General features: G+C 38.8%; 2 protein-coding genes and 1 long non-coding RNA gene across 3 annotated transcripts; 1 reads left to right on the forward strand and 2 right to left on the reverse strand.

The window, feature by feature from the left end:
* The first annotated feature begins 8533 nt into the window (after nucleotides 1–8533).
* Nucleotides 8534–11883, forward strand: LOC309707012 (acidic mammalian chitinase-like). The gene is made up of 11 exons (XM_082534093.1): nucleotides 8534–8887; nucleotides 8980–9006; nucleotides 9111–9315; nucleotides 9450–9506; nucleotides 9744–9909; nucleotides 10093–10217; nucleotides 10329–10452; nucleotides 10558–10740; nucleotides 10857–10973; nucleotides 11069–11201; nucleotides 11562–11883. The coding sequence occupies exons 1-11, from the start codon at nucleotides 8863–8865 to the stop codon at nucleotides 11807–11809; spliced, it is 1410 nt and encodes a 469-aa protein (XP_082390219.1). The 5' UTR covers nucleotides 8534–8862; the 3' UTR covers nucleotides 11810–11883.
* Nucleotides 11884–12115: 232 nt separating this feature from the next.
* On the reverse strand, nucleotides 12116–14576 carry LOC309707021 (uncharacterized protein; the record flags this gene model as incomplete). Its single annotated transcript, XM_082534111.1, has 8 exons — nucleotides 14328–14576; nucleotides 14069–14211; nucleotides 13753–13897; nucleotides 13613–13656; nucleotides 13441–13470; nucleotides 13189–13233; nucleotides 12368–12406; nucleotides 12116–12190 (listed from the first exon to the last, which is right to left on the reverse strand). The coding sequence occupies exons 1-8, from the start codon at nucleotides 14521–14523 to the stop codon at nucleotides 12116–12118; spliced, it is 717 nt and encodes a 238-aa protein (XP_082390237.1). The 5' UTR covers nucleotides 14524–14576.
* Nucleotides 14577–24557: 9981 nt separating this feature from the next.
* LOC309707037 lies at nucleotides 24558–25110 on the reverse strand. The gene is made up of 3 exons (XR_014276884.1): nucleotides 25046–25110; nucleotides 24909–24970; nucleotides 24558–24628 (listed from the first exon to the last, which is right to left on the reverse strand). It is a non-coding gene; the product is annotated as an uncharacterized lncRNA (long non-coding RNA).
* Between the last annotated feature and the right edge of the window lie 278 nt (nucleotides 25111–25388).

Consider the following 25388-nt stretch of genomic DNA (forward strand, 5'->3'; position numbering starts at 1 on the left):
TTTTAAATTGTTATTGATCCTTTATCCCGAGTCCTAAAGTGTATATTTATTTTCTTACTCTTCTTATATTTATTGTTTGTTTACTTGCACTGCTGTAGCTGGAGCCTCGTCGTCTCGTCTCTCTATATGCTGGACTGTATGTAGCGGAGATGACAATAAAGTTTACTTTGACTTCAGCAGCGAGCAGGCGCACCGAGGGCTCTCGCACTCACTCTTCATGTACAGAATTTCGAAAAAACATTGGTGCAAATTATAAGTCTGTATCATGATGTCTGGTGTTTTCGTGTTTGTTGGTTTGTTTTTATTTTGTTTAACTTTGCAAGTTGGTTATTAGATGCTGCTCCCTGCCGCCCCGCCCTCTCCTCCCTGTGCCGCAAGCAGCAGGCGCACCTCGCAAACAAAGGGCGCCCTATACTCCCAGCAAATGGGCGATAGAAAACTGATTGGCGCCTGTACCATTCCCAATATGCGCTGGCTGACGTCGGGGACGCATGAGTACAAGCATTTATTTTTTTTTTTGCCGATGCCCGTGATGCCGCCCCCCACCATGATGCCGCCCCAGGCAACCGCCCGTGTAGCCCGTATCAATAACCGCTACTGCTTTGCGGCAGCTTTTGAACATCTGTGACATCTATTAATGTCAAATCTAGCCTTTCTTTAACTGCTTTTATATTTAACCGACTTTTCTATTTAATTACATTTTAAATAATAATATTAACAATAGTATTTTTTTTTTAAAACATGTGTTTAAAAACAAGTTTTGTGGTGAAAGCTATAATCCAGAATAGTGGCCTGTTAAATGGTTAAAGACTAGGTTGGCTTTATACTTGAGAATAAAGTATTACAGCTTGTCCTTCTAAAGAATTAAGTTATATTCCACAGTTGAATCATAAGAAACATTATGTTACATATGAACACTGCCATATGTTAGATCTGGTCATTTTGCTTATAAGAAACTTTATATATTGGAAGTTAGCTTTTAACAAGCATGTAATGATTATATTTAAATTAGGTGGTCTTTTTTAAACACATCTCTTTAGGCCTAAACTGACAGTGCCAATACCACACATTCAGACACAGTAGTAGATGGTGTTTTTACTACTATATGTGTTAGTCTAATTTGGTTGTATGGGGTCTACATTGACCCTCTGTGTTGTACGTTATTATGACTGCACAGCCTTTAAGGATCAAATCAGCTTCTGAAAAAATTCTGTGTTTTCTCCCTCTGCTTGCTTCTTGCTGTCTTTGAGGGACCAGCACTCCTGCTGTTGGACAGAAAGACATCAGTAAGTATTTTGGTTTTCCAATATATTAGCAACTGCCAGTGACATTTATATTAATGAGGCTGAGCTTTAATCATACTTTAGATCAGCCTGTTTTACTTATTGTTTTATTTGTGCTTTGGTTTGGGGAAGTTGTTTCTGTACTGATCTTTTCCTGTTTTCTGTTATTAGACTTGAGATATGACTGCACGATGCTGTTGCTGGTGACTCCAGTTAATTCTACAAGACATGCTGTGGAAGTAAACAAACAACAACAGTTTGTCTGCATTTCTTGAAAGATCACATCCCCCAAACTTAGTTTAGAGGGTCTACACTGTATATAGTGAAGTCTGCAAGTTTTCTAACAGCAACATTTGTTTTGTTCCCAAATGCACATCATTAGAATGAACGTTATTGGCCATGTTTGCATAGCCCTTTTTAAAATGATGCTTTCATGACATTATTGTGTGTTGGGTGGGGGTCACGGCTATCCAGACTGACAGTGTCACCTCTCCGTGGGGAGGGAGCCTGAGATTGTCCAAATTGGAGTCTGTTTATACCAAATGCAGAAAAAAAATGTTTTAAGAAAGCAATTAAGTTCATGTTCCAAAAAATATGATTGTTTGCTTGCAGGACACCAGGAGAGATGAGTCCTCCGTCACAGATGGTGTGGTCAGTGAAGATGGTCGCCTGCAGGTTCAAGCTCATTGCATCTCCAACCCACATCCACTGCCACTGTACTTAAGGGAAGTTACAGACCTTCTTCTGCACCTACATGTGGATCACCTCAATCCATGACAGTCATTCAGCAGTAATGCCTGGACTGGAAACAAGCATCCTTAAAACATTACAACATTCCAGCTCCTGTGTTGGAATGGAAAACAAATGTGTTGTTTAAATCAGAGATGCACTTGTGACAGAACAACAAATATTTTATTTTGATTATATAAGTAAGTACAAAACAAAGTTGTGGTAGGCCTAAACTTATTTTCAGAATAATTACATCTGAGACTTTGTTTCATTGTAAGATTATAACAGTGATGGCGATATAACTGTTTGTTGCTCAGCAGAACAGTGTCCAGTATGTTGGCTGTTATACTTTGTTGTGTTTGAAAATAAAAGTTGGGCTGATTTTAACATCATTACAAAAAGTGTTGTTAATTATTTTTAATCATATTCAGGTTACCACAAATAGTTTTTTCATTTAGTTGAACTTGAAATGTTTGTCAGTAGGTAAACAATTAGTACTGTACAGTCAGAAATATCAAGTTATTCTTAATACTGCAGACTTGCAATGTGTAAGTTGTCCTAACAGTCATCTTAAGTAAGCTTTACTTAGTTTTTTTGAGGCAACGAGTTTCCTTAATTATTTTGATTTCTTTAAACTTTACTCAATTTTGTTGAGGGAACGAGTTTGCATAGCTTTTTTGAGTTCTGGGAACTAATTAGAATTTACAGTGTATGGCAAAAAGAGAGAAGGTCATTTTCAGTTTGACTAAATCAAAATGATCTTGATCTTTATGTGTTTATAAAATTTTGTTTTAAATTTTGAATTCGTTTTACATTGAAGCATTGCTTTATGTAATATGGGGTTTTGTATGCATACCCTTTTGCCTTCTGTTACCAGTAATAGTGCCATTTATATAGCATTTAATAACTGGGTGATAATGATTCTGTTCAAGAGATCTACAAAACACAGTGCTGGAAGGGTGACACCACCAGGTGTTGCAATCACTTCCATGGCCACAGGTAAATGAAGGCATGCAGACTGGCTCTACATACATTTTTGAAATAATGGGTCTTTCTCAGAAACCCCAGTGTGTTAGATGTCACCTGTGCAGCAGGGTCCAGACATAAAAAAAAGCTAAATATCCCACAATTTACTGTTAGTTGTATTATATCAAAGTGGAAGTGTTTGGGAATGACAGTAACTCAGCTTTGAAGTGGTAGGCAAGCCTAAATCCTTTTCTGTCTGGCAATCCAATGGACAAGTCTAGGTTTGGCGATTGCTAGGAGAATGGTAATTGTCTGACCGCATTGTACCAAGTATAAAGTTTGGCAGAGGGAGGACTGTGATGTGGGGTTGTTTACCAGGAATCTGTCTCGGCCTCGTAGTTCCATTGAAAGAAACTTTTAATGCTCTGGCATACCTACACATGTAGGACAATTTCCATCCATGCATCCATCCATCCATCCATCCATCCATCCATCCATCCATCCATCCATCCATCCATCCATCCATCTTCATCCGCTTTGTCCGGGGTCGGGTCGCAGGGGCAGCAGCCTAAGCAAAGAGGCCCAGACCTCCCTCTCCCCAGCCACCTCCTCCAGCTTATCCGGGGAACACCAAGGCGTTCCCAGGCCAAGCGAGAGATATAATCTCTCCAGCGTGTCCTGGGTCTGCCCCGGGGCCTCCTCCCGGTGGGACATGCCTGGAACACCTCACCCAGGAGGCGCCCAGGGGGCATCCTTGTCAGATGCCCGAACCACCTCAGCTGGCTCCTTTCGATGTGGAGCAGCAGCTGCTCTACTCTGAGCCCCTCCCGGATGGCCGAACTTCTCACCCTATCTCTAAGGGAGAGGCCAGCCACCCTTCGGAGGAAGCTCATTTCTGCCGCTTGTATCCGCGATCTCGTTCTTTCGGTCACTACCCACAGCTCGTGGCCATAGGTGAGGGTAGGGACGTAGATCGACCGGTAAATTGAGAGCTTCGCTTTTACACTCAGCTCCCTCTTCACCACGACGGACCGGTGCAGCGTCCGCATTACTGCAGCTGCAGCCCCAATCCGTCTGTCGATCTCCGGCTCCCTTCTCCCATCACTCGCGAACAAGACCCTGAGATACTTGAACTCCTCCACTTGGGGCAGGAACTCATCCCCGACTCGGAGTGGGCACTCCACCCTTTTCCGGCTGAGAACCACGGCCTCAGATTTGGAGCTGATCCTCATTCCCGCTGCTTCACACTCGGCTGCGAACCGTTCCAGTGCGAGCTGGAGGCCCTCACCCGATGAAGCCAACAGAACCACATCATCTGCAAAAATCAGAGATGAGATTCTGAGGCCACCAAAGCGAAAGCCCTCCGCCCCTTGGCTGCGCCTAGAAATCCTGTCCATAAAAATTATGAATAGAACCGGAGACAAAGGGCAGCCCTGGCGGAGCCCATCACCCACCAGGAACGAGTCCGACTTATTGCCGGCAATGCGAACCAAGCTCTTGCAACGGTTGTATAGGGATCGAATGGCCCGTAGCAATGGGCCAGACACCCCATACTCCCGCAACACCTCCCACAGGACACCCCGAGGGACACGGTCAAATGCCTTCTCCAAGTCCACAAAACACATGTAGACTGGTTGGGCAAACTCCCATGCACCCTCAAGCATCCTGGAGAGGATAAAGAGCTGGTCCAGTGTTCCGCGACCAGGACGAAAACCACATTGTTCCTTCTGTATCCAAGGTTCGACTAGCGGACGAACTCTCCTTTCCAGCACCCTGGCATAGACTTTCCCAGGGAGGCTGAGGAGTGTGATCCCCCTGTAGTTGGAACACACCCTCCGGTCCCCTTTCTTAAAGATGGGGACCACCGCCCCGATCTGCCAGTCCACAGGTACTGCCCCTGATCTCCATGCAACATTGCAGAGGCGTGTCAACCAGGACAGCCCTACAATGTCCAGAGCCTTCAGGAACTCGGGGCGGACCTCATCAACACCAGGGGCTCTGCCACCAAGGAGTTATTTAACTGCCTCAGTGACCTCGCCCCTGGAAATTGGCGGGTCATTCCCCTCATCCCCAGACTCTGCTTCCTCCTCGGAAGACGTGTCAGTGGGATTAAGGAGGTCCTCGAAGTATTCCTTCCACCGCCTGACAATTTTCTCAGTCGACGTCAGCAGCGCTCCGCCAGCACTATACACAGTGCAGGTAGAGCACCGCTTTCCCCTCCTGAGACGTCTGACGGTTTGCCAGAATCTCTTCGAGGCAGTCCGAAAGTCTTTTTCCATGGCCTCTCCGAACTCCTCCCACACCCGAGTTTTTGCTTCAGCCACTGCCCGAGCCACATTCCGCTTGGCCTGTCGATACCTGTCGGCTGCCTCCGGAGTCCCACAGGCTAACCAAGCCCGATAGGACTCCTTCTTCAGCCTGGTGGCTCCCTTCACCTCTGGTGTCCACCATTTGGTTCGGGGATTACCACCACGGCAGGCACCAACCACCTTGCGGCCGCAGCTCAATGCAGCAGCTTCTGCAATGGAGACGCTGAACATGGTCCATTCGGACTCAATGTCCCCAGTCTCCCTGGGAATGCTGTTGAAGCTCTGCCGGAGGTGTGCGTTGAAGATCTCGCGGACTGGGGCCTGAAACTCCCAAATTTGTGGAACCAGTTTGGGGATGGCCCATTCCTGTCCCAACATGACTGCACACTAGTACACAAAGCCATGTCCATAAAGACAGGGACGAATGAGTTTGGAGTGGAAAAAGTCCACAGAGTCCTGAAGTCGTTCCAATAGCATACCTTTGGGATGAATTAAAGTGGAGACTGTGAGCCAAAGTCTTCTTGTCCAACATCAGTACCTCACAAGTGTGCTTCTGTAAGAATGGTCAAAAATTCCTATAAACATGCTCCTAACACTGTGGAAAGCATTACCAAAAAAACTGAAGCTGATGTAGATGTAAAGGGTGGCCTGACATTATAATGAGCCCTATGGATTTAGAATGGGATGCCATTTAAATTTATATGCATGCAAAGGCAGATGAGCGAATATTTTTGGTAGTATAATCTAAGTTGCAGGTTTATCAGTCAAGCAATCATAAATGGAACAAACAGAATATGTATCATATGTTCTGTTTGTGTTTTGCATTTTATTTTATTTTTTGAAGATTAATTTTTAAGCACCCTTTTAATTTTAATTTGCACACTTTATTTCACACCCTGAAAACTATGTGTAACATTGAGGCAAACTGTAGAAATTCTAGGGTTTGTAAGGGAAAGCACAGGGGATATTGTGCCATCTAAAAGGATAATGTTTAGATAGATGGCCTTACGTTATCTTACAGTGATAAGTGATAAGATAATGTGAAGGAGTGAGCACTAACTGATTGCACAAGCAAGGAAAATCTCTTTCTTTGTTTTTTTTAAATAAAGGGTATATTTTGTTGTTTAAAAACACTTTATGAAATAAAAAAGAAATCTGAAAACAGTCAAGAATGATTTGTTGACAATGTAAATTCATGCAGCAGGTGGGGGATCAGAATCACCTGTATTATTTTTTCCTTTCCACTCATTTGAAAGTTTGTTAGTGGTTTATCACTTGTTCCAGCACACGCAAACGTCACACCATTGTAAATCTGTTTATTGCACAGGATAACGTGTATTCACTCAAGCCTATTTCCAAATCACCTAAATGTTAATTATGGCACTAGCTGTGAAACATTTTCATGATGAAAGGTCGTGGCCAGTCTTCAACAAAGGAGAGATATAAAATAATCAACGCGGTTAATCTTAGAAGATGGGCACTTCTATATTGTTATGTCATGATGTTTCTCAGTTTATGATCATCTTTTTTATTATTGTCACATAGCTGACAAACATTGAGTGATTATTATTTTTCATACTTCTTCTATTATGTTTAGGTATCAGTCATTGGAGTCATTCACTTCATCACAAAATGCACCCATATGATCGATGTACTTTGTATTATGATATAATCGTGCTTTATTTGCTTTAATTTTTTAATTTATCAGTTACAACTGGAAACTAATGATTTTCCATAACAACTGACATCAAATTTTCATGTTATTATTATATCTTATATATTATTATATTATATAAAGACACAAAGCTGACATACACATGTTGTATACTTGGGTCTACAAAACTTCACACATTAAAAAAAAAGAAGGCTTCTTTTCAGGAATCAAACCACCAACCTTCAACCAAACTTTATTATTGAAACAACAATAAGGTCATCCACTTTAACAACCTCCAACCCAACTAAAAGAAGAGGGGTTAAGTAAAAACAAGAGTTATTTGAGAATAAATTCAAACCTTTATTATTAGCACAGTCATAAACCAGGTAGGAATTATTTTCTATCTTGTATTATGAGAATAAAATGTTGAAATGAATGAATAGAAAAAACATAAAGGAATAAATACTTCCTCCAATGATTCATTTTAAGACTGACTTTAATCTGGAACATGACAGCATAACAATATGATTTGTATCCAAAACAAAAATTCTATCAGGTATCATATCATCCTATATTTAATTAATGAATAACCATGAAACCAATTGAGCGTTTCCTTGGCTGTGTGTGGGATCACTGTCTTGCTCAAATGTCCACCCTCATTTCATTTTCATTATCCTGGTAGATGGAAGCAGATTTTTATCAAAAATGTTTCAATACACTTTTCCATTCACCCTTTCTTCAGTTTAAGTGTCCCACTGCCGTGTGCTGAAAAACAGCCCCACACCACGATGTTCCCACCTCCAAACTTCACTGTTCTTATGGAGTTTCTGGGGTGATATGCAGTGTTTTTTGACACCCAAACATCACGTGTATTATGGCATCCAAAAGCAAAGTTTAAATGTACTTCAACATGCTTTTTCTTCAACACTGGAGTCTTACGCAGTGAGCATGGCGGTGGAGTGAGTAACTTATTGTCTTCTTTGGAACAATTGTACTTGCTGATTCAGTGTCTTCTTATGATGTTCTTTCCACTTCTGGATTATGGCCCCAACAGTGCTCACTGGAACCTTCAGTAGCCTAGAAATTCTTCTGTAACCAGTGCTATCAGTATGTCCTCAGAGAGCTCATTGGTTTTATCTATCATGAGGTGTTTCTTATAGGTTATAGGCCATCAGTTGGGACTGAACCAGCTAATTACTAATTCTTGACAGAATTGCTTTCTAGTTACTGATGGATTTCTGCGAGTGTCTTGACTGGTTTTTGTTTTTGCAACTTCCTTTCTGTGTGTGTTCAATACTTTCCCCCCTGTATTATTTCTTATTATTTTGCATAATTTACGGACATCTATGGTTTGATTTCTTTGCGTGTGTGGATCGGATGGGTTGTTAGCGATTGAATTCTGATAAGAATTTCATGTCAGTAGCAAATTTAGAAATATATTTATTTAGAAAATTGGTGACATGTTCTATACTTACTTTACCCCCTGTATGTAATATACTATATAACAATATGATATGTGACCGGTGACCCAAGGTACAGGGTCATATACGTGCCACAATGAGTAAATTATTGCCTACATATAGCTAAGACTAAGCAATCTCTTATCAAAGCATGTCCTAATAATCAGTACACTTATGACCTAGATTTACGAAAGACTGCTATATTGTCTTTGTGTTCGTAGAACAATCAGGTGTATAAAAGGCCAAACTTTGTTGCGGCTGTTTGGGTCTTTCTTCTGGTTTGACGGTAAATGAACAAGGGGCACAGCCCTTATTCTCTCTTAATCATGGTTTCTTTTTTTTTTTTGCTGGTGGGTAGGTGGGTGGGAGGTTGTAGCTTTTATAGTGTTGCTTGATTTGTGGAACTGACATCATTTTTTCTCTTAGAGTCATCAAGTGAAATATTAAGAAGTCACTCTAAGATGGCCAGGCTCACAGTTGTAGCAGGTATTTTGGGAACTTATTGCATGCATACAATATAAATGTAAACACTGACATTTATTTTATCATGCTTTTACCTACATTCTAATTTTTCTTAGGTTTGTGTCTGGTGATGAGCCAGCTGGGTAAGTTTTTTTTCTGTTTCTTTTTTGTTAAAGAAAATAAATTTTGATCACTACTTGTGTATCACTACTGGGACCTGTGCTTTATTAATATTACACCACCACAGGATCTGCCAGCAGGATGGAGTGCTACTTCACCAACTGGTCCCAGTACAGGCCTGGAGATGGAAAGTTTCTGCCACAAAATGTGGACCCTTTCCTATGCACCACCCTCATCTATGCATTCTCCATCATCAACTCCAACAATGAGCTGGTTACCTACGAGTGGAATGACGACGTCCTCTACAAGTCTTTCAATGATCTGAAGACCAAGTAAGTGGATATTATCCTATAGGTCAGAGGTAAAGCAAAACACAATACCTCTTGAGCGTATCGTGTCTTTAAGAGTTTTCCACTAAGATATTACAGTTTCTTTAATGATATTACAAGTTTTCTGCTGTTTCCAGGAATCCCCACCTGAAGACTCTCTTGGCCGTTGGTGGATGGAACTTTGGGTCAACACAGTAAGAAATACTTTAAAGAAAGAAAATTATTTCACATTAGGACAATGGTACGTAGCTAACCAAATATTATGTGTAAACCATCAGTCTGAATCAAATCAAAATCAAAAAGAAGTTTCCATTATTAAACACAGCAAACATTAATCACAATTCTCCTGTTAAAGACATAAAGCACTAAGCAGATTTTACTATAAAGATCAAATGTTAACTTGGTTTTTGTGTTTTTTTGTTTTTTTGCAGGTTCTCCATCACAGTTTCTACTGCAGCTAATCGTCAGAAGTTCATCCAGTCTACTATCAGATTTCTGAGGACTCATGGATTTGACGGTCTGGATTTGGACTGGGAGTACCCTGGATCCCGTGGAAGTCCTCCTGAGGACAAACAGAGGTTTACTCTGCTCTGCAGGGTGGGTATAGATCTCCATTTTTTAAAATCTACATCTCATTGATGTTGTTTCGTTTGTATCATACTTGAATGGTAAATGCTAAATGGACTGATTCCACTAACCTTCCAATCGGTAGATGATCTGCTATACCTCCTAAACCCCATGGACTCCATTCTTACACTGTTATGTGGTGCACTTTTATAGGAACTTGTTGCTGCCTTTGCAGCTGAAGCCCAAGCTACCGGCAATCCCCAGCTCATGCTAACTGCTGCTGTTGCTGCTGGAAAAGGAACCATTGATGCTGGATATGAGATCGCTGAGATAGCCAAGTGAGGGTCCTGCTTTATAAACCATCTTACTTCATCTACTACTTTTAGAAATCTGACAGTTGTGCAATGTAAGCATGAAAGTCACTGTTTATGTTTATTTCCTTATTGCAGAGAATTAGATTTCATCAATATAATGACCTACGACTTCCATGGAACTTGGGAGCAATTCACTGGACACAACAGCCCTTTGTACCGTGGATCTCAGGACTTTGGTGACCTTATCTATTTCAACATTGTAAGTAAACCGTTAAAACTGAAATAAGATTCATTTAAAAGATAACTGTAACTTTAACAGGTAACTTCTTATGAACACAAACTTCACATTTTTTAACTTCTATAGGACTATGCCATGAAATATTGGAGAGACAATGGCACCCCACTGGAGAAGCTGAGGATGGGATTTGCATCTTATGGTCGTACCTTCCGCCTGACATCATCAAACACTGGTGTTGGTGCTCCAGCTAGCGGCCCAGCATCAGCTGGTCCATACACCCGTGAAGCTGGATTCTGGTCTTATTATGAGGTACATTTCTTAAGGCTGGAATTTAATGATTGCCTCATGATGTATAGCATATGTTGCTTTGATATCTAATGATATTTATAAAACGACAAATGTTAACCATGTAGTCTGTGCTGTAGATCTGTACCTTCGTGAAAGGCAGCACCATTAACTGGATTGAAGACCAGAAAGTCCCCTATGCTTTCAAAAACAATGAGTGGGTAGGATTTGACAACAAGGAGAGCTATGAAACCAAGGTAAGTGAGAAAGCTTGCATCATTTCTTTTTGTTTAACACATTTGTGTATGTACAAGGTAGTGATATCAATCTCTGTTTAATTTTTCCCCAATAGGTACGTTACCTGAAAGATCAGAAGTTTGGCGGGGCCTTTGTGTGGGCTCTTGATTTGGATGACTTTGCAGGAAAATTCTGCGGGGAGGGTCCCTATCCTCTGCTCTCTCATCTGCGCAACCTTCTTGAAATTGGTATGCCCAAAGCAGATTCATATAGATTAATTATTTTAGTCTATATATATTTAATAAATTAGTGTGGAACTGTTATCATAAGAACCTCTGTAATTTAGATAAGATGTTACTACAACAGTCAATAAAAATACAAATATGTTCGATACAGTTTTGAACTAGTAAAACTTTTGTACGAGGGCAGTAAATGTTCTTCATGTAGCGATTGGAGTAATGAAGAATTCATGTTAATAGGTCAACAGTGGGTTGGGTTAGGGTGAGGTTGTGTTTTAGCCAGTTACGCATTAAGGGATTCATGCTTATTGATACACATGAATGAAAAACCACCAATAACACATAATTCCTTTGATCTGTACTGTCAAGAGCTTCCCCCACTACCCTCAACCACCACCCCAAAACCTGGAGCGAGCACCACTTCTCCACCCAGCACCACCACCACTACTACCCATGCCCCAGGAACTGGATTCTGCAATGGGAAACCTGATGGCTTATATCCCCACCCAGATGACAAAGCCAGCTTCTACATGTGTTCTGGTGGCAACACCCACGTGGGGCAGTGTGGAGCTGGATCTGTCTTTGATGACAACTGCAAATGCTGTAACTGGCCTTGAGCCTGGAGCAGAGGCATTGTGTATTACATCTGGTGCCAACATCATCTATTAAAGGGACTAAAGTGTATCAGTGTATCCTCTATGTACACATTCATTCACCTATATAACTCGGGTCCTTGGATACATAGATAGAGTTGCCATAAACAGGGTATAACTCGCGTCATCAAAAATGAAGGCCTCAGTTCAGACATCATCAGCCTAATAGTGATTTTGTCTCGTACAAAAAGCAAATAAAACAAAAATAATGTCACAGTGGTCACCTCAGCTTTGAATCACATAAAAAGAGTGTTTCAATATAAATTGTTTTTAAAAAACACATTTGAGTTTGCACCTACCTAAATTCTCAGCAAAATTACTTACATATTCAGCATCACTGGAACCCTTTAAATAAATAAACACATACATATGAAGTCAACAATGTTGTTACAGACAGAGTATTACTGGTAAACTAAATGAAAGAAGGAAGAACTCAGAATAACTTAGATGATTGAGTCTTTACACTTTAATAAGAAAGATTGACATTTCGCGGTGGAACAAAGCAGAATCAAAAATACTTACTTTAGAATCCCCAGACGCTTTGCATGAAGAGTTGGGCACCTATAAAGGAGAATATTTAAAGATTAAAAAAAATACACATAACATTGACTGCCATAAAACCACTGAATAAATATCAGAATGTGACAATGTTGCACAACAATCTAAACCTTGTAAGTCATGTATATCTATACAATTCAAGTAAATAGGTACAGCATACATGTTCTGGAGAAAAAACAAACAAACAAGCAAAAAAAACAACAATATATAAGAATCCAGTGGGGTAAAAAATCTCTTCTGAAGAATATAGTTCATTTTGGGTGAAAAACAAAACATTCCTCTAAAATATATATACTGACATCAGCAATCAACATCATGATTGTAATTATTTCCCTACTAGTCCATCTACTGCTCTGTGCATGTGTCAAGCACTACGACTGTATCTATGCATATAAATTCACCATATACATCCTGCAAAAATGTCTTGTTATGGTCAAAAAAAGGCAAACAAACAAAGGCATTCAATCAGAGATGAGAAATTAATCGGGAATATCAATTATATGGTAAATGGCCTGTATTTGTATAGCGCTAGTCCCTAAGGACCCCAAAGCGCTTTACACATTCAGTCATCAACCCATTCACACACTGGTGATGGCAGCTAAAAAAACACAATCCTTATTAAGCAATGTCTAACCAGTAGTACTGGTCTGAATGACAACAAACATAGCTAGTGTTTGGGAAAATCTGTTATAAAACAGTTATTATTTCAATAGTTATGCTTAGCATGTGACATAATATCACGTGACACAGACACTGCGTAAAAAACCACAACAACTAATACTTACTTTAGGAGGATGAGGGAGGGCAGCATCAGGTTGAGACTTTGACATCTGTAAGAGAAAAACTGATGTATTAGAAACAAGTCAGGTACAATGTACAAGTACATATAACTACATATGTGAATAAAGCAAGAATCTGTTTAGGTTAGGCACACTGCTGACTGATGCTTGTTAGGTTTATATGATTGCAAACTGCACAAAAACAACAAAGCAACAAAATTAATGGTAATGACAAAAAATTAATTAGATTTTACTTACGTCAGGAAGATCTGCATTCATTTTCATGGGCTAAAATAAATAGGCACAAACATTACTGCTAAACAACCCCAAAAAAACTCCAAAAGGCCTCAAAATGATTAAAAAGGCAAGGAAATGTGGAACATTGTAATTAGTGATTATTAATGAAGGATAACTGTGCTTTGTTTCTAACCTTGGTAATTAAATGCTGTGTAGCCTGAAGGAGAGGTGGGATTTCTGTGAAAGTGAAATTAAATGTGAATAGGTTTTGATAGTTATTGTATATGACAAGTGTAAACACACACATAAAACATGCAATAGTACAGTACTTACTTTCAAGTATTTCATTTTTCAGCCTATCGTTCTCTCTTTTTAGATTCGAGTTCTCTTCTCTCAACTGATTAATGACACGCTGTAGATGTTCAAGTTTCTTTTCATTCCATAACTTTAGATCGTTTTGTTGGTCTGTTGGGTATGCCTAAGAAATGAAACAAAAAACTCTCTCTTTAAAAGCCACCTTCTGTATGAAGGAATGATCTCAAAATGTTGGGGGGGGGGGGGGGGGGTTACACATACATATATATACACAAAACAGGTATATATATATATTAGTATATATGTCTGTGTGTGTACGCGGCGAGACACTCACCTTTTTCTTAGCTGCCGGTTCGTCTGTGACCTCTGTGGCCTCAAGGAGTTTCATAGAAGGTTTACTTTTTCTCTTAAGCACCTCTGGCTTGGGTAGTTGTTCTTCGATTTCCTTAAGCTTTGTTTGCAAAGTTTTTTCCCTTTCTGAGGAGGCAGAATAATAATAAAAAAGGCTAAAGTACATCATAATATAATTAAGTTACATATTTTCATTAACAAATAAGCGACAATAAAGTAATATTATACTGGAGAAAAGGCACCTGCTAGCTTAATGATGGAGGCTTCATAGACCGGCCACCCGCCTTTTGGCTCCTTGGCGCCTTGTCGCCACTCCACCAAATAAATGTCCTTTTCCTCCAAACCGTTTAAGTATTCCTCCTCATCAAAATCCCGAATGTGTTCAGTCGGCAGAATTGAGAACTTTCCATCTTCCGACCACTTAATTAACGCGAACATTATCCACTTGTGTCTTCCCGTCTGTATATCGGCCTTTCGCGCCTCAAACGTCGGTTATATTTCAAAAAAAAAAGGGGGGGGGGAGGGGGGGGAAGAAACAACAACTAATAATTTTTTTTATTACTATTATTAATATTTTTTGCGCGTTCATTGCACATGTTTGGGAATATTTCAATATTTACTTTTTATTTTATCTTTATTTATAAAAAGCACAATGGCAACGCGCATGCGCATACTCTGCTCCGCTCATTAACCTTTACACTTTCACACAACCTACAGATCTAGAACGAAGACGCTGCATTTTTTGAATAATCTCTGGCGAGCATAGATTTCATAGAAAAAACATATTATATTGTTTTAAGTACCTTTTTTTTCGATTAATCCTGTGACGTACAAAGACGGACGTTTTTGGGACTTTACGTTTAAGTTTTTAAAGTTTTTGTTAAGGTCTCCATTGCGTGTGCAGACGCTCGCGGAAGAAGACGCTGAAATTTTGCGAACTCCCTGGAAAACTGCTCGGTAAGCATATATTTCACTACATTTATTTTATATGTTGCAGTTTCTGTTTTACAATCCTCGATGTTTTCTTCAATGTGATTTTAATGTCATCAACAGGTCACGTGTGAGTCAAAATGAGCGAGCCTCCTGAAAGGATTTCGTATAAACGTTATCTAACTGATCCTGAAGAGGAAATTCCTTCAAGAACCAAACGGAGATGGGCACAAAAAGAAAGGTGTGTTGGTAATGTAATATCCCTCACTCTTTAACATTAACGAATGCCATAGGGCCGCACAATCAATAAATCTAGTGGCAATCACTAAGGATGCCACAATTATGTAATCGTTCAAAGTGGCAAATAATCGTCCACTGCATGCTTAAGATGTTTGTTTGTTTTTTATCAAGAATAAACAAAGCCAATGTGTAATAGACATTTGGGGCTTAATACTCCAGAATAGCATTGAAGGATTTTCAATTAGTGTTTTCAGCTTATGTTCTTGTAAAAATAGGACATGCAGTTGCTTAAAACAATGGTATAAACATCATTCTAAGTAAATTTTATCAAATGTAATTAATAGCCACAATGAAAATTGTAAGGAAAAAATGATCTTTATAAATTACCATACCATAAGGTACTCTGGCTCCCAAATGAATGATCTGGAGTTGGAGTTGGCTCTTTTAAACAGGGAATGTAGCTAGGCTATGTCTAATCTGCTTATTACTGATCAATAAACATCTTTATAAGTGATCACATCTTTATCGTGTTAATAGCAGTTCACTTAGAGTTCAAATATAGCAATAAGCAATTTCTATTTTCTTTATTGTATATTTTCTTTTTCAGAATTAAGGTTGCAGAAGAAGAACTTCAGAATGTTATCAAGGAATGTGATATGATTGGTGGTTCAATTTGCATTTTTGTAAATTCATAAATGAACAGTTCAACCAAAAATGTAAATTCTCTAATCAATTGCTCACTCTTAAGTTGCTCACTCTTATAAACCTGTATGAATTTCTTTTGAACAAAATAATGTTGATAACCAAACAATTGCTGGTCCCCATTGACATAGTATGGACATAGTATGAAATAACAACACTATGGAAGTCAGTAGGGACAAGAAACTGGTTACCAACATTCTTGAAAATATCTTCTTTTGTGTTCAACAGAACAAAGAAATAGGTTTAGAACAACTTGAGGGTGATGATTACCAAAATAACATTTTATTCCTTTTATCTTATCATCCATTTTATCTTATCCCTTAGCATTTAATTACCTCAGTTATAACAAATAATAAATGCTTGATTCATATTAATATGAATAATAATCTTATTGGTCTCTTTTTAAGGTTAGTGTTGGAATACAAACATTTTGGGTTAACTGTAATGAAAACACTTTTAATGCATAAACCTAAATTAAATTTATTCTGAGTATTGGACTATAGATTTCTCGAAATAAGTACACAATAGTTAGTTGAATTTTCAAGTCAAGAAATGAAATCAAAAAGATCATTACATTTCTAGACATAATTTTTTAAAGAATATTCATGAATTAGTGCATTGAACAAGAAAAAATAAAACAAGTAATCATTGTTCTAATTATGATTTTTACGGTAATTTCTACTTTCTACTGCAATCATATATTCTTACAGAATTTATCATGAAAGAAAGCACTAAGCATTCATTTTGACAGCCTAAGCACACTTAGATTTTGGCAAGACTGAATGGACATGTCAAATAGTGCACAATTAGTGAATGAGACCAATTTCAAATTTCTGCTGTAATGTTAAAAAAAGAGATGCATAAATACAGAGAAGACGGTTACAGGGCAGATCTCACCGATATAGACATGAATGCGTCTATGAGTCCACTAGGTTAATGCTCTTACACTGAAGATTTGCTTACAGGACCCATAATTCTCTCTCTCGCTTCTCTTTTCAAGGAAATCCCAGACACCCTTCCAGAAGACAGAACTCTGCTGATGACTAATGATGAAGAGTGCACTGCAGGTCCTGTTCAGATAGAGGTCCCAGTGGATTCAGGTCAAACTAAAGAGCAAAATCAACTACTACTTCTGGCACTTAAGCTCAAACACAGTTTGACCAATGACTGTCTTGAAGATATCATGAAAATCCTTAATGTTGTTGGTGGCAGTGATGCAGCATGCAGGACAAAATATTCATTTTACAAAGCTTTTGATGATACAAAAGACATCATGAAAATCTGTTATGTGTGTGAACAGTGCAGTAATATAATGTCAGCTGAACTGGACCAAGTTCATTGTGTTCAATGCAACAGCACCTATGACAAAGCAAGTAGGTTTACCAATAACTTTTTCATATACCTCTCCTTGGAAGATCAACTCAAAAATCTCTTGAGAATGCCAGGAATTACAGATGAATTAATAGGAAGGCAAACAGAAACATCTACTTCTCTCAGTGACATTTGTGATGGTTTTTTGTATCAGAAAGCTTTAAGTGGTTCAGAAACGGCCCTTCAAACCCTCAGCTTAACATTTAGCTGTGATGGTGTGCCAGTTTTTAAAAAGTCCCCTTGTAGTATTTGGCCCCTTTTTTGCACCATTAATGAATTGCCATTGAAAACAAGACAGGATAATGTACTCCTTTGTGCACTATGGTTCGGGGATGAGAAGCCTCACATGAGAAGTTTCTTAAAACCTTTCATTGATGAGTGTGTGGGCCTACAGGACAGTGGTTTCACATGGGAAGATGACAAAGGCGTTTCTGTCAATACAAAAGTAATCCCTCTAATTCTAATGAGTGACTCAGTTGCCAGACCTGTGATCCAAAATTTTAAACAGTTTAATGGTGAATATGGATGCTCCTACTGCCTTCATGAAGGAAAGGTAGTTGAAAAAGGCAGAGGATTCACTCGTGTATATCCTTTTCAGAAGGACATTCAGCTCCGCAATCAGGAACAAACTAATGAATTTGTAGAAGCTGCGCTACAGTCTGGTAAAGCTGTTATGGGTGTTAAAGGGCCAAGTATGTTGTGTAGACTTCCCAGTTTTGATATTATCGAAGGGTCTGTCCCAGACTATATGCATTCAGTACTTCTGGGTGTTGCAAGAACTGTAACAGGGCTGTGGTTAAACAGTGAAAACCATGAAAAGCACTGGTATATAGGTAGGTCTACAAAACTGTTAGATGAAATGCTTTTAAAGATTAAACCGCCATGTAATGTACCTCGTGTGCCAAGGTCTGTCACATTGAGGAAATTTTGGAAAGCCCATGAGTGGTATATGTGGCTCTTTTATTATAGCTTACCTGTACTGAAAGGTGTATTGCCAGAACCACTACTGAATCACTGGTCTAAACTAGTCAAGGGAGTATCCCTTCTGTTGGGCGAAAATATAACTAGAGAGCAGATTACTGAGTCTGAGGCACTTCTAACAGATTTTGTGAAAGACATGGAGGTATTCTATGGGGAAGCTAATCTGTCTTATAATGTCCATCTTTGCCTCCATTTACCAAGGAGTGTAGTTAACTGGGGGCCTTTGTGGGCTCATTCCGCCTTTGTGTTTGAGTCTTACAATGCTAAACTACTAGACATGATCAAAAGCACTCAAGGGGTTGCGCTACAGATTGTAAAAATGTTCTGGCTACAGAAGGCCTTACCATTTTATGGCCAGACTTTACTGAAAGATGCCTCAAATGAATGCAAGGAGATATTTGAATCTCTAACAAGACCTAAACAGTTAAAAGATGTAACTCGCACACATGGTATCACTGCACTTAATCATCCTAAAGTGCGATTAATTAGGAGGGATGACTATATGGCACTGAGTCGTTATGGGGTACAAAGGAGCAGAGTAAAGTACTTTCAACGAATCATTACAAATGGCGAGGTGTTTCACTCAGAAGATTACAGTCGTGTAGTCAAACGTAATTCATTCACTGTTATGTTGAATGATGATGATCAAAATTTCTTTAACATTAAACGATTTGTAATATGTCAAAATGAAAGTGGAGAGACGTGTTATGCCATTGGAAGATTCTATGAACGAGCAAAGCATAGTCTCTGTGCCTCAAATCCAAGTTATTTTGAACCAGTATCAAAACGTCTTGGGCATGTGACAGGTATTCTTGCTGCAGAGATCAAATGCAAATGTCTGATCATTCACACTGAAAAACTAAAAGTCAATTACATTTTTAGAAGCATTAATCAGTGTGAATTCCTTAAATAAGGTTAAACACGAGAAAACATGATTTTCTGCCATGTGGTATTTTTCTGAAGTGATTTTAAACCAGTTCATAAAAAAACATACATAATTAAACATTAAATGGCAAAACGTCAGATATACATTACATTAAGTCATTAAGTGCTATATTATATTGCATCATTAAAGGAACACTCCCTCAGAGTTAATACGTTGAGTCTGACCATTTTGGAATCCATACAGTTGATTTGTATGGCGTCAAGAAAGAAGGTATATGAAAATATGAGTTTGCCTCGCTATTGAACTGTATTTGATTCTGGGAACTTATTGTTTAATTTGCAAATATGAGTATTGAGCAGATTTCAAGTGGAAACCAGAAGGATTTCCTGAGAAGATGATTGTGCCCCTAGACAACAGATTCTGCTCAGAGAGGTGAACACATCTTTGTGTAGAACACACAGCAGTAACACCAGATTACAGCCTAACATGTACAGTGTAAGTAATCTAATCCACAACTGCAGCTCCAAAGGAAAAGACTTACATTTTAAGGGAACAAATCAGATCCCGATCTGCTCTCATTATGAGCTATGTATAGCCATTACTGTAGGATACTTGCTGTGAGTTTGGGGGAAGATGGGATCATTGATTCTGTAACCATTATTATTCAGAGATTGTATTTTTAAATTAACATGGCCTACTTACCAGCACTGGAGGGGGAAAACACAAAATAACAAAGCAAAATGGCAGAGGACAGAGGACACACTTCTTTTTATAGGTTTTGGGCTTTTGTTGTGAAACTATAAGAGAATCTCAGTTTCTGAACACTTCATCAGCAAACTATTGTTTTGATGCTCATCTATGAGTCATACTGTATGAGCTCATCAATGATCCACGGGACATCTGAAAATACCCTGCCATCAGTGGCACACAGCCAATCATGAGCATAATAACTGTTGTAACATAGTGATTGTTCACTTAATTTGAAGTGCTGTTTAATTTTGCTCAACAAAATGAACATTGTGCTTATGATTTTTGTATAATCTGTAAAAAATAAAAATGACCAAAGACTTAATGGTCAAACTCAACTTTTTAACTCTGAGGGACATGGAGAATGAGCCTATTTTCAAAAAAAGTGGACTGTTTCTTTAAGTACTATATTGTATATATTGTCAAAAACTAAAGTGTACATAGCAGTTGTATTTTGTGTACTGTATCAATGACTATTAATTTCAAAGTCAAGTGAATGCTAATATTGTCTAATGTGAAATACTGTAAGCAAATGAATAAATAACCTAATTCTTGCTAGACCTTTGACTGTGTTTTGTTTGAATCCAACTGTGTTTGCAGATGTGATTAGATGCAGATGTTGTTACTTTTATTATTATTATGGCACTAAATACATTTTAACCTCCTAAGACCCGAAGTCTTCCACGACATGCATTTTTAATTTCTCTTTGATATTTGGGCACATTGGGTCATTTTAATGAGAACCCAGATCTGACAGTAATTGTAAATAGAAGACGTCTGTGTAATATAAATTAAGGGAATTTGATATATGGAGGCTGAAGTGAGGTCGTGACACACACTCTGTCTCTGTAAACGAGGAACCGTTCCTTGTTGTCTCGGCAAAAAGGGGAACAATTCACTTCAAGACAAAAACTGAAAGGTTGACCGGAAGTACCGGCTATGAAAATAGAAGATGATGTTCTTTCGAACTATGTTAAAAGTCATTGTGGTTTTGAGCTGATCTATGTATAAAATGTACCTGTGACGTATGAAGGGGCGTCATTAATCAAACCCTGATGCTATAAAATAATTGTTTGTGCTTTGATTAAGTTGAAGATTAATTCTTGTCTGCGTACAGACTGGTCTTCCCACGCGTGTATTCATTAAAATCATCGTTTGACTTCACCCGGCCGGATCAGTGTGGTTATTCTTCGATCACCTCTTGTACCCTTCCTCAATATTGAACCCTTAACATTCACCCGATGAATGTAAAAAAAAAGAATTACCAGATTTTCTTTTAACTTATTTTTGTTTTTAAGAAAAATAAGAGCCACAAATGAGGATATTTGTTTAAAATTTTGATAGAACAGTAGCAGTATAATGTCCTCGGAAGTGGATATCAGGCCCTTGTAGAGCAAAATTGAGTATTTTGGTCTAAATAACCCAAAATGTGACGTCCACATATGTGGACGCCAGGTCCAAAGAGGTTAGATAAGGGATACTTTGAAATATATTCTACTGAAAGGTTGGAAATGTATTTTCTTGAAATGTATTTTGGTTTGAAAGAAATGTATTTTAAATTTCAAAAATATATTTTTTTGGAGCATCACAAATACAAAATATATTTACCATATATTTGAAATATATTTTGGCCAGGAAAAATGTATTTTTTTACCGTATGGGAATAAAGTGTTAATTACTGCTTAGAGTTTCTAACCTTGCAAAATGCACTATATTGCCAAAATTATTTTCTTTTCTGCTTTCACATGCATAGAAGTTTAATACAATGCTGACCCACCCGTTGCAGCTATAAAACCTTCAACCCTTCTGGGAGTGTTAGTAGTGTATTTATGGTAACTTTTCACTATTTCTCTCGAAGCACATTTGTGAGGTCAGACACTGTGGGATAAGAAGCTCTGCTCTAATTCAATCCAAAACTGTTCTATCGGGTTGTAGACAGGACTCTTTGTAGTTCAGTAAGATTCTTCCACACGAAATTTGCTCAACCATGTCTTTATGAACCTTACTTGGTTCACTGGTGCAAAGTTATGTTGAAACTGGAAGGTACGGTGGCCATGAGAGGCCAAATGGACTGCAACTTTAGAAAACACCAGCAAACAGAAAAACGCTGCAAAAGGACACATAAACACCAAAACATGCTAAGCATTGCTCTGGGAGACACTTAAAAGAAGTGGAGAATTTTTCAGATTTGTGAGGAATGAAAATACTATAGATATAGGTTTGCTATTAGATGTTAACTATTAGCCTGAAAATCTGTCATCTGTTGAAACACACATGAGGGTTTATATGACTGCTGTTTTGCTTTAGGTGAAATAAACAACTAAACTCAGACAACTTGTGTTTTTCAGGGCAAGATGCATTGTCCATTCTGTGGGTTTAAGTTTGAAAACAAATTTCATTGTTCATGTGGAAAAAAACAGCTTTGTCCTGGCTAAAGCTGCTGCCACAGCAGCAGACCTCAAATACTAAAGAGGTAATACTTTCTGCACCGGCTGTTATCTTTTAAGTCTAACTAGTTTTGTAAGAAAATAAAATGAAGAGGGCAAGACTTGTTCACATGTTTGGTGTTTGAACTTTTCAGATCTGTATTCATGTATAAGCAAATAGTGTCATAAAGCAAAGAATTTGTTTGTAGTTGGGAAATTGTAGACATCCGGTGTGATATGACTGATAAATCTACATTTCTGAAAGCAAAAACGTGTTTGTGGTGGATCTGACTGGGAAGAGGTGGTGTTTTATGTATACTATATTCATATGTTTTTTCAGTATTAACTTTATCATGTTTGCTTTTGAGTTATATACAAAGATAAACTAATGAAGAGCCTCTTACTATCTCCCTCTCATTCCCTCCTTTCAGCCAAGTCATTTGTTCAGCATTTGTTCAAATACCCTGAAGGTAAAGAGCCTGAAAGGAGGATGCTCTCAAAATCCAAAAAGAAAAAAAAAGAAATCAAAGAAAACAGTGAAGGTTTTTATTAAAAAAGATTTGAAAACTTTTATTTTGTTGTCTGACAACAGGTTTTCAACCTGTGACCACCATCGTTTTTTCTAATATGTAATCTATCTTTTTGCTGGGATGATGAACAAAACAAAGACTGACAAGAGACCCATAAGAGGGAAAGCACTACCATTAAATGTTGAACCAAGCTGGTCATCTGAGAAGCTCTTGGGTGCTGCCATTAAAAAACTGAAAGACTCAACCATGAAATCAACCATGATATGGATATGGGAGATGGAGAATACATCCTGCTCTATCCTGCTCTAAAAGAAAAATCCAGGATCACCCTATACTGTATGACTGAACTCTACATAGAGGCCATTGGAAAGACTTACCAAAGAATTACACTATTTGTTTGTGTCCTAGAGAATTTCTTGTCATAAAGGGAGTATCAAATAGACTTGACATTGGGCTTTGTTTTTTGTTTTTATTGTTAAAGATTTTTGTGATTAGTACCTTGAAGATTTAACCAAAGTTTGCTTTCACCAAGTGTGTTGAACAATATACAGTTACACTTAACTTTAAAGCATGAGGCAACTGTGTTGAATATGTGCAAGATGCTTACATAAATTCAAGAGAGAGCCAATCCTCTGTAAGTGATTATTCTCCTGGAAGAAGTCCCTTGTCCTGTGGGCATTGTGTGCTGTAGCGCTGTCCTGTTGATAAACCCATAAACCCAGTTGTTACCATACAGAGGTGGGCCCTCAGTCATGAGGGACGCTCTCTGCAACATGTGGATATAGCCAGTAGCTGTTTGACACAGCTGCACCTCCTGAAGCTCCATTGTTCCACTGAAGGAAAAAGCACCCCAGACCATCATCCTCAAAACATATCAGGCGGGATCTGCTTGTCTTGCCAGTAACGTTGGAAACCATCAGGACCATTAAGGTTACATTTTTTCTCAGAGAAAACTTTCTTCCACCTTTCAATTTCCCGTGCTTGGTGCTCTTTTGCAAAGTCCAAATGGTTAGTTATGTGGAGTTCAAGGAGACGAAAGATTGAAGATGTTTTTGTTTTAGAACACCTTCAGTCTTAGATGCCGTCTCATGGGTATGGGGCTTCAGTCGGCACCACCGAAATGCTACAGAGGATCAAGGATAAAGGAGGATCTGCCTAACTTCTTAGCAACTATGTGTAGCAAGTACATAAGCTAAAATAATTTAAGTTGGTTATGAGTAGTTGGGCTAATTCAGAAGATATCAGATTCGGCTCTAGGAGGTGAGTGAAGTACAATAAACATACAACCACAGATATTGTGATTACAGTTATTATTTATAGTGAAAATAAAGTGCAATTACCAAATACCAATATTTACAAAATCTGCAGACAGGAAAAGATAAAACATAATTCAAGCTTGTAAAATATCCGCTGCACAGCGGTGCAGCAACCTCGTCCAACCTCTGGCAAACAATGTCCATAAAGTTTATTTCACGATTGATATAAGTCCAACGCGTATGACAGTCTAGACAGGTTGAAATTGGAAGTATGATGATCAGCACTAAGATTCCAAGACTGAGATCTCGAAAGTGAGATTTAGGGGACTGAAAACCAAGAGGGGAGAGTGTAGGCCGCAGCAGCCTCCTACCAGACCGCAGGAAGTTATAGCTGGGGTTCTGGCTCGTTGGGCCTAGCTCACCATCCAAAGTAGTGGTGTCGCTGTGGTCTCTCCAGGGCACCACTAGCCTGCACTATAATCACAAGACCACCATTAGCAAAATTCATCTAAATTTCCCAAGCTAGCTTTAGTTCCAGTGTACACAATGAAATCCATGAGAAAATACAACAAATACATATCCAACCATTGTAATGAATTAAAATAAATGACAATCTCAAATAACAAAACTACAGCCACGTAAAGTGAGAGTAGTAGTAATGTAGTAGGCCTCAGCCTTAGTTATCCCATCAGCTAATAGCACTGGCATACTGATACAGGTCACAAATACAAACAAACATTCAGGCTCAACTCACCATTCACTACGTGCGATGTCACATACGAGCCCCACGCATCTACCCGCGGCGGTATCAAAATACTGTTGAACGCAATCCACAATTAATTCAAAAACAAGTCAAGATAGTAAACAGCGAAAAGCGCTCACCCCACGTACCTGTTGCTTCCATCCGCTAACGCCTCTCCCCCGCGTCGTTTCGAGGCGACAACCCGGAAGGCATATAATAGTGCCTCGCGAATAGGATTGGTCACAACAGGCACGTGCAGCCTCGCGGCGTGGCGTGCGTCATGACGCGTCACGATGCCTTCATGGACACGCTCCGGTTGGAATTTAAGATTCCGATTTAGTTATAGATACAGTTCTTTTTATTTTTATGTGGGTTACATATGCTACAATTGATCTCAGGATGTTTAAAACATGCCCTCTTAGATGAGCCCTGGCTAGATGCAGAACAGGCACTATGTAATAATCTAGAGATTTCAGACCTTCCATTTATCAG

The sequence above is a fragment of the Aulonocara stuartgranti genome (assembly GCF_965226115.1).
Source record: "Aulonocara stuartgranti genome assembly, chromosome: 5".
Classification (NCBI taxonomy): Eukaryota; Metazoa; Chordata; class Actinopteri; order Cichliformes; family Cichlidae; genus Aulonocara; species Aulonocara stuartgranti.